The sequence below is a fragment of the Lissotriton vulgaris genome, unplaced genomic scaffold (genome assembly GCF_964263255.1).
Source record: "Lissotriton vulgaris unplaced genomic scaffold, aLisVul1.2 SCAFFOLD_2039, whole genome shotgun sequence".
Taxonomy (NCBI): Eukaryota; Metazoa; Chordata; class Amphibia; order Caudata; family Salamandridae; genus Lissotriton; species Lissotriton vulgaris.
Genome location: NW_028255611.1, coordinates 361,997 through 377,759, shown reverse-complemented (window position 1 = coordinate 377,759; position 15,763 = coordinate 361,997). Strand labels below are relative to the sequence as shown.

At 50.9% G+C, this 15,763-nt stretch overlaps 1 protein-coding gene across 1 annotated transcript in view; it reads left to right on the top strand.

The window, feature by feature from the left end:
- Window positions 1-15,763, top strand: part of LOC147659061 (rho GTPase-activating protein 12-like) — a gene marked incomplete at its 5' end in the record, with an annotated part of 189,075 nt that overhangs the window by 80,360 nt on the left and 92,952 nt on the right. The window contains one exon of the mRNA XM_086951998.1: window positions 6,365-6,467. Coding sequence (XP_086808124.1) covers window positions 6,365-6,467 — 103 coding nt within the window. The remainder of the gene's footprint in view (window positions 1-6,364; window positions 6,468-15,763) is intronic.

Here is a 15,763-nt window from a genome sequence, read left to right as displayed (position 1 = left end):
CACTGTTTGTATGTAGGTCTCGACAGCTTTTACTTTAGCTGTCTGTCTTTAATTTTTTCTGTGGCTAAGCGTTGTATGCTAGACTCACCCAGTTAGAATTATTGTGTGTATTAATTATTGTTTCTACTTGTCTGTTGTGCTCTCTCTCTCGGTGTGTTGTTGTTTTTTTGTCAATCTCTTCATCTGTGTTGGAGTATGCTCCAGACCTTCCCAAATCCTGCTTGGAATGAAAATGCTGTTTGAAGTAGACACTGATGGCTTTATTTAAAACTAGCAGCCCGCCCCGGCGTTGCCCGGGGCAGAAGGGGACTGGGTGCAGCATTTTCGGCTTTTTTGCAGTCCCACCTGCCCCGACATTGCCTAGACCGCCTCCCGCCCGTCTGCCTCCCGCCTCCCGCCTCTGCCTTACCTGTGCCGCGCTCCGGACTTGACCGCCACTCCCGGGCCGCCGCCCGCCCCGACATTGCTCAGACCGCCTCGCCTTACCTGAACCGCCGCTCCTCCCCGAGGTCCGGACTGTACCGCCACTCCTCGCTGCTCATTACCGCTCCTCCCTGCCTGTTGTCATCACGCACATCTAGGTCGCGGTTAGCGCTACGTCGCGGCCGGCGCTAGTTTTAGGGGACTACTTTGTTTTTAAATTTAAATTTTTAAATTTACGTTTTTTTTTTTTATATTATGTCGCCTATGTCCATCTACACACCCTGAGGATTCCAACAGTGTATTGGGTGTGTGGATTGGCGCTGTGGTTCCCGAGTTTACCTTGCCAAAAGGTTTCTGTTCTCTCTTTATACTAGTAGTATAGATGGGGCATTCAGTACACACAATCCTAACTATAGGACAGTCTGGCTTTACCGAACAATGAACTGATGATTAATAGTGTAGAGAAACACAAAAGGGCAATGGTCCTTATTTGTAGGTAATTAAGATAGACCTCTGAACAGAAGAGGCATGATGAAAGTATTCCCCGTTTTGCCTTCAGCTGCATGATGAGGACATCAGCCTCCAACATTGCTCTGGGATGCAAATTTGCAACCTTTAAATGCTAATTTACCCTTGACCCTGTCTCTAGGTGGGTCGCCCCCCCCAGCCGCCACACGGTCCTCCCTGTGACGCTGTCCCGCTGCCGCTGTGCTGTTTTGAAGTGCTCTCCTATCTCCGTCGTTTCTCTTTCAGACTTGCTGCATTTTTTCTGGGACCTGCTGCCTTTTTACTTTACTTTATTCCACAGTGAAGTAGTGTGGCTCACTGGTTAGAGGCGGCAGACCTGAGAGCAGAGGACGGCCCGGGACCAGGGTTCGATTCCCGGCGCGGCAGGTTTCTGGACCAGGGTCAGCGGACCCGATAATTATCTCGCCTCGGTGCCCACTCTGATCAGCGATCACACTCGGCAACTCTGGGCATTAGCTTGCCTCATCTTCACTAACGGCCCCACCAGACCGCTGGGGATGCCTGGTCTCACCCTGGAGATACCCATTAAGGGACCATCTCTCAGGGAAGCCAGGAAGGGTTTCGCAGCGGTCGAAGCGCCTTGGGACCCTACGGGTAAGTAGTGCGCTATATAAATGCCAATACATTTACATTTACTGCCACTGTAGTGTAACTGTTGTGCCCTCTGTTGTACCCTTGTGCCCTCTCCCCCCTGTCCCCCGTTACCTTCTGTGTCACCCGCGAGCACTTTCCCGCCGCTGCGTCCCTGCGGTCCCCCCCAGATGCTGTCCCATTCGCCGCCCCACTCCCGCCTCCCAGCTGCTCCTCCCTCCCACAGCCCCTCATATGGAGGCTGCACAGTGGTGAAGGGAGCGACCCTTGACCCTGTCTTCAGGTAGGTTGCCCCCCCCCCCCCCCCCCCCCCAGCCGCCACACGGGCCTCCCTGTGACGCTGTCCCGCTGCAGCTGTGCTGTTTTGAAGTGCTCTCCTATCTCCGTCATTTCTTTTTCAGACTTGCTGCATTTTTTCTGTGACCTGCTGCCTTTTTACTTTACTTTATTCCACTGCCACTGTAGTTTAACTGTTTTGCCCTCTGTTGTACCCTTGTGCCCCCTGTCCGCCGTTGCCTTCTGTGTCACCCGCCCGCGCTTTCCCGCCCCCTGCTGTCCCATTCGCCTCCCCACTCCCACCTCCCAGCTGCTCCTCCCCCCCATTACCCCTCATATGGAGGCCGCGCAGCAGGCGCGCCGAAGGCGTGCCAAAGGCAAGCCCGTCTGCGCCCATCCGCACCTGGACCGCACCCAGCACCAGAACCCCTGGCCCCCTCCGAAGCCAGGACACGACTAAGATACGACACCGCCGCCCTCAACACCGGACGGCCACCCGCCAGCTACCAAGCCACCCCGAAGCGCACCCATGGACCCTTCACCTGCCAAGCCTGCAAATTCATCTGCCTCCGAACCTGCACCCGCCCCGCCCCCTGGACCAAGCAACAACAACCACCTCAAGTGCATCCTACTTAACACCCGCTCCGTCCACAAGCACGCCATCGAACTCTGGGACCTCCTCGATACAACAGCACCGGACATCGCCTTCCTCACGGAAACCTGGATGAACGCCTCCTCAGCCCCCGACATCACCATAGCTATCCCGGACGGCTACAAGATCACCCGTAAGGACCCTGTCAACCAAACCGGAGGAGGAATCGCCATCATCTACAGGAACACCATCAGCGTCAGGACCAACACCGATGACACCCTCACCACCGCCGAACACCTACACTTCCAAATCCACACCGACCCCAAGACTACCCTCAGAGGAACCCTCATCTACAGACCCCTGGGTCCACGCACACACTTCAGCGAAACCATCACCGACTTAATCAGCCTGCATGCCCTCGCCACATCAGAACACATCCTCCTAGGGGACCTTAATTTCCACCTGGAGAACAATTACGACAACACCACCACCCTGCTCGACAACCTTGCCAATCTCGGACTCAAGCAACTGGTGAACACCCCCACCCACTATGCCGGCCACACGCTCGACCCCATCTTCTCCGCCAGCAACCATGTCTCCTTCAGCCACTCCACCGGCCTACACTGGACCAACCACAGCTGAATCCATTTCACCTTCAAGAAGACTACCTCCCACCACCGTCCACAACAGATCCCCCGCAGAAGCTGGAGCAAAGTCACCACAGACCTTCTAACCACATCACTGAGCCAGAACCCACCAACCGACACCTCTGACACCAACGACGCAGCCCGCAACCTCGCACAGTGGATCACCAAATGCGCAGATGCCCTCGCTCCACTGAAGAACCCCCCAGGCAAGACAGGCAACAGGAAATCCACATGGTTCACCGACGCCCTCAAAGAATCAAAGAAATCCTGCTGAACTCTCGAGAAAACCTGGCTCCACGAGCAAACAGAATACATGACAGCCCTCAAGAACGCCACTCGCAAACACCACCAGCTGATCCGCACCACCAGAAGAACATCGTTCAAAGAGCGGCTGGACAACAACACTCACAACAGCAAGGAACTCTTCAGCATCTTAAAAGAGCTCTCCAACCCCAACGCCAGCAACAATGACATCACACCGTCGCAAGACCTCTGCAACTCCCTCACCACGTTCTTCTACCGCAAGATCGCCGATATACACGACGGCTTCGGTGCCCAGACTCCACCTCCACTCACCAAACCAACGCCCCCCACCAGCACCCTCAGCGCCTGGACCCCCATCAGCACTGAAGACACCACCCACATCATGAACACCATCCACTCCGGCTCCCCCTCTGACCCATGCCCTCACCACATCTTCAACAAAGCCGATGCCATCATCGCACCCCACCTCCGGAACGTCAAAACAACTCCTTCACGTCCGCCACCTTCCTAGAGAGCTGGAAACACGCAGAGATTAACGCCCTTCTGAAGAAACCCACAGCAGACCCCAAAGACCTCAAGAACTTCCGCCCAATCTCTCTTCTTCCCTTCCCGGCCAAAGTCATCGAAAAGACAGTCAATAAACAGCTGACTACATTCCCAGAGGCTAACAACTCCTCGACCCATCCCAGTCCGGATTTCGAGCCAACCACAGCACCGAGACCACCCTCATTGCAGCCACCGACGACATCAAGACCCTGCTTGACAACGGGGAAACAAAAGCTCTCATCCTCCTAGACCTCTCAGCCGCCTTTGATACCATCTGCCACCGCACGCTAATAACCCGCCTCCACGACACAGGGATCCAAGGAAAAGCCCTTGACTGGATCACCTCGTTCCTCTCTCCGACAGAACCCAGAGAGTCTGCCTCCCTCCCTTCTGCTCCGCGGCCACCGAGATCATCTGCGGCGTACCCCAAGGCTCCTCGCTCAGCCCAACCCTCTTCAATATCTACATGAGCCCCCTCGCCGCCATCGCACGCAAACACAACCTCAACATCATCTCCAACGCCGATGACACCCAGCTGATACTCTCCCTCACCAAGGACCCAGCCACCGCCAAAACAAACCTTCAGGAAGGAATGAGACGTCGCGGAATGGATGAAGCTCAGTCGTCTGAAACTGAACTCAGACAAGACGGAGGTCCTCATCCTCGGACATTCCCCATCCGCCTGGGACGACTCCTGGTGGCCCACAGCATTGGGCACCGCACCGACACCCACGGACCACGCACGCAACCTAGGATTCATCCTGGACTCCTCACTCTCAATGACCAAACAAGTCAACGCCATCTCATCCTCATGCTTCAACACCCTGCTCATGCTCCGAAAAATCTTCCAGTGGATCCCCACAGAAACCAGAAAGACGGTCACCCAGGCCCTCGTCACCAGCCGACTGGACTACGGGAATGCCCTATACGCAGGAACCACAGCCAAACTTCAGAAACAACTTCTGCGCATACAGAACGCCTCCGCACGACTCATCCTCGACATCCCTCGCCACAGCCACATATCTGCCCACCTGTGAAACATGCACTGGCTCCCCGTTAGCAAAAGGATCACGTTCAGGCTCCTCACCCACGCACACAAAGCGCTCCACAACATGGGCCCGAATACCTCAACAACCGCCTCTCCTTCTACACTCCGACCCGGCAGCTCCACTCCGCCAGCCTCGCCCTCGCCACCGTCCCACGAATTCGCAGAACCACCACCGGAGGAAGATCTTTCTCCTACCTGGCCGCCAAGACATGGAACTCCCTCCCCGCCCACCTACGAACGACCCAGGACCACCTCACCTTCAGGAAGCACCTCAAGACCTGGCTATTCGAGCAGTAGCAGCATCTCCCCCCTCCCTTCAGCGCCTTGAGACCCTCACTGGTGAGTAGCACGCTCTATAAATGAAATGATTGATTGATTGGTTGATTGATTATATAATAAATAAGCCTTACCACTACCTGAGGAATATCCGAGATTCTAAACTGAGATTTTGATTGTGAGATTGGTGTTGAAGAGGCAAGAGGTCTAAGAATTTCGTTGCAATAAAGAAGGTTGGGGAAAAGCAGGGATTTATTGTGTTTGGTGATTTCATGGTCTTTGAGGACCCAGATTTTTTTTTTTTTTTCACAGTATGTCCAGCGAGAGATCTTTGACTGCTGTGGGTTTGTCGTAGGTGGAGGCTTCTGTAGATTCCTTTGTAAATGATAATCCAAAGCTCATATGGGCTTTAGAGGGTGTATCAGTAGAGACAATGATGAGGGTAAGTTGTGTAATGTCATAGTTTATTTTGACAAGAGATCAGATATGCTGCGGAGTTGAGGGCAGCTTTTAGAGAAGCAAGATATTTTAAGCAACTGCTGTCATTGTACCCTGGGTCTAGTGGTTGTACAGTAATCTGCTATTATGTTGGTGAAATCCCCTCTCCACCGCTCAACCCTTCCCAGCAGCTCTCTTCACACTGTCCTTGAAATGTATGTGAAGCAACACTGTCCTTTGTGAAGCTATAGTTGAAGGCTTGGGACAAAGGACATCTTGGGAGGAAGGACAGGGTTTATGCTGAAGTTGCAGGAACATTTTAGGATTATGCAAAAGTATTTTCAGAGGAGGGGCTACATGAAGCCAAGTTCTGGGAGGGGGATGGATCTGCTGTTTCAATGCCATGGCTCTGGACTTGAAATCCTTTTACCATTATTAAATTGAAGAACAGATCAGGGTGAGGTGTAAGCTCAAGGGCGCTTTGCTGTGAGGTTCATGCAAGAAGTAAGAGAGATTGAACAAAGTACTACATGCAAAGCCTAGCTATTTCTTCCTTTACCGATAAATTTTGTTTGACAGTGTTGTTATATTGGGCCTGAACGTAAAGAAAATAAAAATCGCATACAAAACAATGGCTTTTACTACTCTCCAAATGTATTTTTCCCACATAAATCACAATTTGCTGTTAGCTTTATATCAGTAACTCAGAATTAATGTTTTTCTTTAATGATACAGACAGTGGAGTCTGACGAAGGGATTGAAGATGAAGTTCCAGATTCTCCAGGTGTAGAAAAGCAGGATAAAGAAAAAGACCACCGAATCTCCAAAAAATCAAGATGTAAGTGTCTTATTGGATTCTGACTCAAACAACTTGTTGTTTTATCCTTAGTTTTAGTTTTGTCAGGAAGCTGGCCCTTTGTAAACTGCAAATTAGTAAAAGCCTCCGTTATGATGACCATTTTACTGTTTTACAACCACTAGTCAATCCACCATCTAGCATTTTGTGTTCTTTTATCGCGCAAACTTGGCCTGAAGTTATTGGAACGCTTTACATGAGCACCAGTTAAATGGCGCAAGGTCATCTTTATTTCTTCGGCACAGGGAGTATAAGGGCTAGAAGTACGAACATTAAAAGTACTGATTTCCTAATTGTGTTCCTCTCCGAATCACAATTAGGAATTCGGTATTACTTTTGGATTTAAACTATTTTTTATTAACTTTTATGTGCGTAATCCAAACAGGGACAGTTAGAAAACGGAATATAAGGCAATAGGTGGTGCTTGGCGTTTTTAATTGCATTTCATTGGTACAGTCAATCTGGAGAGGCACAGTGAAAATGGGTACAGAATGCAAGAAGGGTGGGGTACAGACTGCATAATGTTCACATTAGTAATGTCATATTTCAAATGGAAAACATGCTGAACATGAATTGACAAATTTGGACAGTATTGTACGCGATTGGATAAGTAAACCTTAGGTGAGATCTATTGATTTCGCTTAGGGAACCATCTTCATGTTATTTATATGCACAGCAGAACAAACAGTCAACACTAGGACTAGTCAGTGCGGTCATTACCAGTGGCAAGTGGTTATGGATGAGGTATTGTTAATTAATTGAATTTCGCTAGTGGAGGCCGTAGGTATGGGGCAGCCGGGGTCACGTTTGTCCAAGGATATACAAGTCTGGCATCAGTAAGAGGTGTTTGGGTTTATGGAGGTTCAAAGTGGATTGTGGAGACATCAAGTGAGTTCCACATGGGTCTGTGGGACTGGCGCCAAGTGGTGCGCTGTAGAGAGATGTCCGCACCTCTTAGGAATGTGAGCCATTCGCGCCACTTGTGGAATAAAATTATGGTGAAGTTCTTCCAGATGGTGAGAATGAGCTTGCAAGCAAGAGTTAAAATTAGCTATTGTAGATCCCTATCTGGCTCATTTTTTGAGGACCTAGCAGTCCGTGAAGTATATATGAGAATTTGTGTGTGGGAGTAATATGTAAAGTGTTTTGATAAATGCAAAGATGTTATCCCAGTAAGTCTGGAGGATTGGACCATAAAAGGGCATGTGAGCCAGGCCACCTACTTGGTCATTGCAGTTCAAACATTTAGAGCCTTGTGCAAGATTACGTTTATGGAGCCTTTCTAGTGTCCATTAGTATCTATCGACGAACACTTATTTGGTTTGAGAGTGCATTGGTGATATCTTATTTGAGAGGGTGGATGTATATATACAGTCCCAGTCAAACAGTAGGTTACTTTTAGATGGCTGTGCTTCCCATTTATGCTCATTAGGAGTTTTGGTTCTGTGGGATTTAGATAGGAGTAACTTGTACACCTTGGATACAATATGTCCCCCTTTGTACACATTTTTGATGAGTCGGGAGTGAGGGGTTACTTTTCAGCGATGTTCCTATTGATATCTGGTCGTTTAATCTCAAGAATTTGTAAAACTACAGGTTATCTAATCTGAAGCAAGAATGTAACACGGAGAAGGGAAGTGGGAGGTTATCATCAAAGATGTCTTTGACCAGGTTTATCCCTTTTTCTTTCCATTCGGACCATAGAACGGGTTGACCAAGTTTAATTTTGGGAATGAGCCAAATGGATGACAGGGCTAGAATTAAAAAATCTGTATTTTCGAGTGGCAGTCTCTTGGTATTATCCATGATATATTTGAAGTGTAGAAGATGGGGGTTGTGCATTGTTAGGTTTGCGCTAATAAGTTTGTTGTTTAGGATTGATGTTTCCAAATTTACAGAGACAAGTATATAATCTGCATTTTTAAGAAACCAGTTAGTGCCTTGTTTGAATAAATACTCAGTTTGGTAGTTCCTAAAGTTAGGGAGTCCTGTGCCACTTTTACTTTTCAAAAGTCTGTTTTTTTAGTGCTACTCTCTCATCTTGTGCCATAAGAAATATTTAATACAGCCTGTTTGCCATGTGAGGCCTGAGTCGCCAAGGATATCCTTATTTCCTATATTATTAGGCAGTTTATCTTTGGATTTATCCCTATTGAGAGTGCAGCCTGAGATCTCCGCAAGTTCTTGGGTTGATGTAATTAACATGGAACTAGAGGAGGGACTGCCCTCGGTGGTAATTAACATATCTACGTATTCATCTAATTTTATGTTATGTTTACCAAATGATACTCCTGATATTCCTTTCATTTCCACGAAGGGGGTGTAAAAAGCATTCTAAAGCTAAGAGGAATAGAGGCGGCAAGAGGGGTGTACCCTTTTCTGGTTTCAAGGGAAATGTATTCTATATGAAGCCCTCCACTATTACCCTAGCTGTCAGGTTGTGGTATAGTTAAATTATCATTTGAATAAGGGACTCACTTAGATTGAACTTCTCCAGTACCAATTTTTAAATAGTTCAAATCAACTTTGTCGAACGCTTTTTCCTCGTCAAGTAAGATTGTAACTGTCGGGGTTTTTGAGAGTTTTGAGTTTTCTAGTACATAGCAGAGTGTGTGTATTATCACTGAACAATCTATTCTTCAGAAATGTTACGGCTTTTGCTTGGACGGTATGAGAACTGTGAGTTTTGCAGCGTGAATCTTTCTGGATTCACTATGCTGTGCATATTCCGCAATCTGGTGGTTGGGTCCGGAATCGTAGTCGTTTTGCTCTTCTTTTTTTTTTTTTTTTTTCTCGTAGCCCAGGTGTGCGTCGACGTCCCACCATTTGGTGTACCTTCCGTGACGTCGTCATGCTTCCTGCGGAAGCTCCCACCCTTGGGCGCCATCTTCAGATTCTTTTTTCCGCCGTTGGGTCTGGATCGTCGCGTGAAGCTCCAGAAGTTTTGGAGGAGAAAAGAAGAAGATAAGGCCAATTTTCTACAGAAAAGGACTTGAGAAGACTAGGATAAGAAGACCATCAAAGCCGGGACGACGAAGGAGAAGTAACTCGAGATCTTCGACGTCCGGTGGGGAATGCACGCACAAGGGGCCCCCTAAGCGCAGTAATGGACAATACACCCTTTAAATTCTGCCGTAACTGCCACCACAAGTACGCGCAGAAGGGCCAGCACCTGGTCTGCAACCTCTGTCTGCCAGTCGACCACGGGAGCAAGGACTGCAACGCCTGCTCCGTCTTCACACCGAAGACACTCAGAATTCAGAGAAGCAGAGGATAGCTTACCACATGATGCAGGGCAAGGGCCAGGCACCATCGCTGTACGAACTGGGCCCTTCCACCGACGACGAGGACAACATCGCCGAAGGTCCAGATGTCTCCACGGTCGCAGAGACCGATAAGAAAACATCAGACAAGGCAGGAGAGTCTACGACCCCGAAACCCTCGACAGGGCCTCGAAGGCCTGAGGCAGACTCGAAAATCAGAGTCTAGAGCCTCGAAGGGAGCACCAGCGCCGAAAACCTAGACGACCGAAGCTGCATCCTCCGAAAAACAGCCCAGCGGATCCTTCAAAAAGGATTCCCAGACGGCGAAGACCGGCGAAAAGCCAAGGTCGTCGAAGCAGGTCCCCGAAAGAGGAACCTCGACTTCGAGGGAGGAGCCGAAAACCACTTCGACGTTGAAGAGGGCGGCCGAAACGCTCGACGCCGAGCATGCAGCGCAGATGGAGAGGAAGAAAAGAAGGCTCAAGGCCGAGATGGAGAACATCCTCCAGAGGAAGAAAGACTTCGAAGAAAAGATGAGAAGCTACAGGATCCCCTCGAAGCCCGCGACGGCCGTCGCCGAGGTAGAGGAGCACGAGGAGTTTGACGCCGAAGAGCCGCCGAAAACTCCAGAGCCCTCGGAGCAGGGAGAAGAGGAAGACCTCTATTACACAGAGGGGAAATATGGGGATCAGCGTTCGAGCTACAACTCTTGATCCTCGACAGCTCAAGACCTGGACTGGCAGGACATCGATGCCGAAAACCCGGAGGAGGCTGTGGAGACATATCCCTCGAGGCCTTCGCCGCCAGATGACATTGGGGCTTACAATGAGGTCATCAAGAAGGCAGCAGCAGCTTATGGGGTTAAATTGGAGGAAGAGCAGCCTAAAGCAGATTTCTTGCTGGAAACCTTACTCCCCACGCAGACAAGAAGCCAGTTCCTGCCCATGCTGAAGAGTGTCATGGACCAAGGGAAGGAAGCGTTCAAGGAGCCGTCCTTGGTGTGACGGAGAAGAAGTACAAGTTCTCCTCCCAGGACCCTCCCTACATCAAAGGGTCCGTCACAGCAGACTCCATTATCGCTGCAACGGCAAAGAGAAGGGCCAACGTCCCGACAACATCTGGCCACCACCTGACAAGGAGAGCAGGAGGATGTACCTGACATGCAGAAAAATCGAAAGAAACGCTGCAATGCACTGGCGGATGGCAAACTCCAATGCCCTCTTAAACAGGCACCAATATCAACATTGGGACGAGGTGGGGCAATTGCTCAAACACCTTCCAGAGCAATTCCAGCAGAGAGCCACACACCTTGTGGAAGAGGGAAAAAATATCGCAAACTCGTGCCTGAAGACCGCTTTGGACGGAGCAGAAACCTCCAGCAGACTGATGGCTATAGGGATCACAGAGAGAAGGCAAGCCTGGCTCAAGATCTCAGGCTTCAAGACAGAGGTTCAGAACAGCATCCTGAACACTCCATTCAATGGAGAATCGCTGTTCGACGCCCCGGTTGATGAGAAGCTCACCCAACAGAAGAAGGATAACTAGACCGCAAGGTCCATGGGGGCCCTGCAATTCAGAGGGATGAGAAGAGGCACTCCGGCAAGGAGGCCAAACGGAAGAGGTGGTAACCAGACGGGAACATCGCACCAGGTGTTCCACCAAGGTCAACAGGGTGACAATCCGGGCCCGCAGGGCCAGCCGAAGCAGACCTGGCACTGCCAGAACAGGGGCCAGTCCTTTCGCGGGAGAGGAAACGGGCGAGGCCAGAGAAGAAGAGGCAGTGAGCAACCCCCCTCTAAGTGACTGCACAATGGGAAAAGGTGCTCACCCACTCGAACCCTCCGAGGGAAGAGCACAAAAAAGCAAAGGGGAGAGGGTTACACGGACAAGACACAAAAGAACATGTAACACCAGTGGGTGGCAGAGTAAGATTTTTCCTCCAGGAATGGAGAAAAATAACCACAGACAAGTGGACACATCAGTTCGGATACTGCATAGAGTTGGAAAAGAGGCCGCCAAGCAGAAGACCAAAGAAAAAAGAGCACTCGGGAAGTGAGCTAACGCTGCTCCGAGAAGAAGCTCAGGAGCTCCTCCGGAAGGAAGCCATAAAACCGGTCCCATTCAGAGAAAGGAACAGGGGAGTGTACTCCAACTACTTCCTGGTACCAAAAGTGGACATAGGCCTACGACCCATCCTGGACCTACGCTTCCTAAACAAACATATAAAGACTCAAAAATTCAAGATGACGTCCCTACAGGAGGTCATCCCACAAATAAGAGACAGGGATTTCATGTCCACCGTGGACCTCAAAGATGCATACCTGCACATACCAGTGAACAGGCAGCACAAGCACATGCTAAGATTCACAGTAAACCAGGATCACCACCAATTCACAACCCTGGCATTCGGTCTAAAGTCCGCTCCAAGGGTGTTCACAAAATGCCTCGCAGCAGTGGCCGCACATCTGTGAAGAGAGGGGATCCACGTGTACCCCTACCTCGACGATTGGCTGATAAAGGCGAACTCTCGCAAAACATGCGAAGAAAATGCTCAGCGAGTCACAAAAACGCTGCTGGACCTGGGATTCTCCATACACTGGGGAAAATCATCAATGGAGCCGGAGCAGGTGAAGATCTTCCTTGGGGCTCAGATCAACACAATTCAATGCAGGGTGTTACCCAGCGAAAAGAGGACACTCGGCCTACTAAGGGAGACACGGCACTACAAGAAGGGGCAAGCTCTGACAGTGAGGACAGCGAGCAAGATCATGGGGATGATGGCGTCATGCATACACCTGGTCCCCAATGTATGCCTACACATGAGGCCACTCCAATAATGGCTGCAACAACAATGGTCACAAGCTACAGGAAGTTGGGAGGATCTAGTGGTTGTAACGCACGAAGTGCAGGAAGAGATGAGGTGGTGGACCAAGGAGAACATTACAATAGGGAAGCCTCGAACTCCACCAAACCCAACAGTGACCATCACCACAGACGAATCCCAGAAGGGATGGGGCGCACACATGAACAGGCTCAGAGTGAGTGGTCTGTGGGCACCAGCGGATGTGGTCAGACACATCAATTACCTGGAACTGAAAACTGTGTTACTCACTGTGAGAAGTTGGCCTGATCTATAATGTTCACTATTCTAGTGAGCACTTTGTATCAGTCCAAACAACCCTTATTGATGATTGGTTGTAAGTCAACCTTATAGACCAGCTATCCTAGTAGCATGGATACGAGCAGTCTTCGGGCTAAACTCTAGAGGACGTGTTAAGCCAGCTGTTATACCATCATATATACCCCTTGAACACCAAGTGAAAGGACACCACACAGGTGTTATGAAAATAAACAGTGTATTTATTTAGATCACAACAGCCCTGTACTCTTTATGAGGACAGGGTACTAAGCACACAACAAAACTCTTACGAAAATACTATAAGTTGCACAATTTACACAAATGCCCGAGGGGCACAAAAAACCATATACTCTAAAAGTGGAATGCGAAATTACTAGCAGGGAAGTACTAATCTCATAGGGTTTGGAATCGCTAGGACTGTCCTACTGAACCTTCAGATTACTAGCAGGAGGCCTAGGGGACTCGGGTGCAGAGTGTGCACTCTCACGTGGGATGCGGGACAAAGTCTATGGATGCTAGAATTTACAAAGTTAGTGTTCTCGGGCGAACCCGACTAGGTAGAGCTGAAACGAAAAAGGATCTGGACCCTTGGATAGTGAGGCTATGCTGGGGCACCGAAATGCCGAAGGTTCGAGGCATGTGGGCTGCTGAATTCATATCTGTGCATAGATCGCCACCTAGTGTTGGGTCCGGATGATTGCACATTGTTGTCCTGGAAGAGTCTTCGAAGTATCACAAGATAGGTGGCTCCTCCCCTGGACTACAGTGCGCATGGGCATCGCCTCCATCCCCAGATTGTTTTTTTTCCGCCATTGGGTTTGGATGTGTTTCAGTTCCCTCTGTCGGAACCGATAGTTGTTCAACTTCTACTCGAGACCAAAAGGTCTTTAGGCTGGGCGTCGGTATAGTTGCGTACGGGTTTCTTTCTGACTCTCAGCTCCGATCTCTTGCTGCCCTTCCACGTGCTTTCGGCGCGGTCGGGCCTGTACTACACTCTTGCTATGGAGCGAACTCCGTTTAAGAAGTGCCCGTTGTGTCACTCTAAATACTCGCACCTCGACGTGCACCCGGTGTGCAATACCTGCTTGTCGCCGGATCACCGCGAGGACACCTGCATGGCGTGTTCGAAATTCAGGAGCAAGAAGACTTTAAAGATTCGTCGGGCCAATAGGCTCCAGGCTAGGTTATCGGCCACGGCGCCCCCGCCTGACGACATTTTCCAAGAATATATGTCGAGGGAGAAGACGACGTGCAAGGTTCGGACTCTAATCCCGCATCCGAGGGAGAGGCCTACGACGCGGGTGAGGAGAACTTTGACGAAGTCACCGACGAGGTAGGGGACGACGATCAGGCTTTTACCACGATGGGAGATAGCTCGGAGGAAGAGCATCCCCACCCTGACTCAGGGGTTGTTCCCCTTCATACGACCCAGGTCGAGGGATCGCCTTCGGGCCTTACCCAAGATCTAACTATGAGTCCTACGTCCCCGCCTCCGGGCCCGTTCACGGACACTTATGAACCATCACTTACGTCGAAGAAAACGAAAGTGAAGCCAACTGGTCACGCATCCTCGGATGCGAAACCGAAAGTGAAAGTGGCGCAGGTGAAGAAGGTTCTGGAGGTGTCAACTTCCAAGAAAACCAAAATGGCCGACTTGAAGAGCCACGCCAAGATGGCCGACCCGAAGCCCTCGGGGTCGGCGCCGAAGGCGAAGTCCTCCGACGCGGCTGCGTCGGCGCCGAAAGGGGTCGCGGACCCGAAGACTGCTTCGAAGAAGCGTCAGGGCGACGACGCGCATAGGCATGGGGCGTCGGCCCCGAAGACGGTGCCTGCCGGCGAACAGGCTCTCGGAGATGAGGGGTCGCTCGAACCGGCCCAGCCCTCTCCGGCCTGGACAAAGAAGGTAGCGGAATCCTTGCAGCGGATTCGAAAGGCCAGTGTGGTTCCCGCACAGGACACTAGTGCGCCTAAGCTGACGCCTAAGCCTGCGAGGGAGCAAACGCCTATCCGTTTCACCCTGCCGCCCAAGTCGGCGCCGAAGGCCTTCGCACCGAAACAGGGCGGACCCTCGAGGGAGGCGTTAACGCCGAAGGCTGCCTTGGCGGTGTCGAAGCTGCGTCTCCAGCCGCTTGCGGAAGAGGAACGTCGTGCGGTAATAATCGACGCCAACACCGGAAAACTGTCGCTCCTCAAACGGAAGATCACGACGGAGCCGACGTTGGAACCCTTTAAGATTCCTCTCAAAAACAAAAGGGACTCCGAGGACTCTCCGGCTTTGGTGGAACCTGTGTCCCCGCAAACCCTAGGACACTCGCCGACGCATTCCGCTGCAGCCGATGCGGACGAGGAAGGTGACGAGTACAACTATCCGGCGTACTCGGATCCGGAGGAGGAGCACGTACCGTGGTCCGCCGAAGGCGACACGGAGGACCCGCAGTCGGGTCAGGACACTCAACTTTTCGCGGCCAAGACGTCCCCGTCTGAGGACTCGGCGGCCTTCAATGCTCTGATAGAGAGAGCTGCTGCTAACCACGACGTCGAGCTGCACTCGGACCCCGTGGATGTGGACTTCTTGTTCGACACCTTCTCGGTAGCCGAAAAGTCTGTCAAAACACTACCAATGCTTAAGGGGGTGCTGAAACATGCAACGGAGGTTTTCAAGGAGCCCACCCGAGCGCGTGTGGTCAACCCTCGCATCGACAGGAAATATAAGGCAGCGCCCACGGATCCTACATATATCAAGGGGCACTTGCCATTGGACTCCTTGGTTGTTTCCAACGCTCGGAAGAGGGCGAACTCTCAAACTACTGGTGACGCTCCTCCCCCAGACAAAGAGTCCAAGATCTTTGAGGCCTCAGGCAAACGAATTGCTGCAC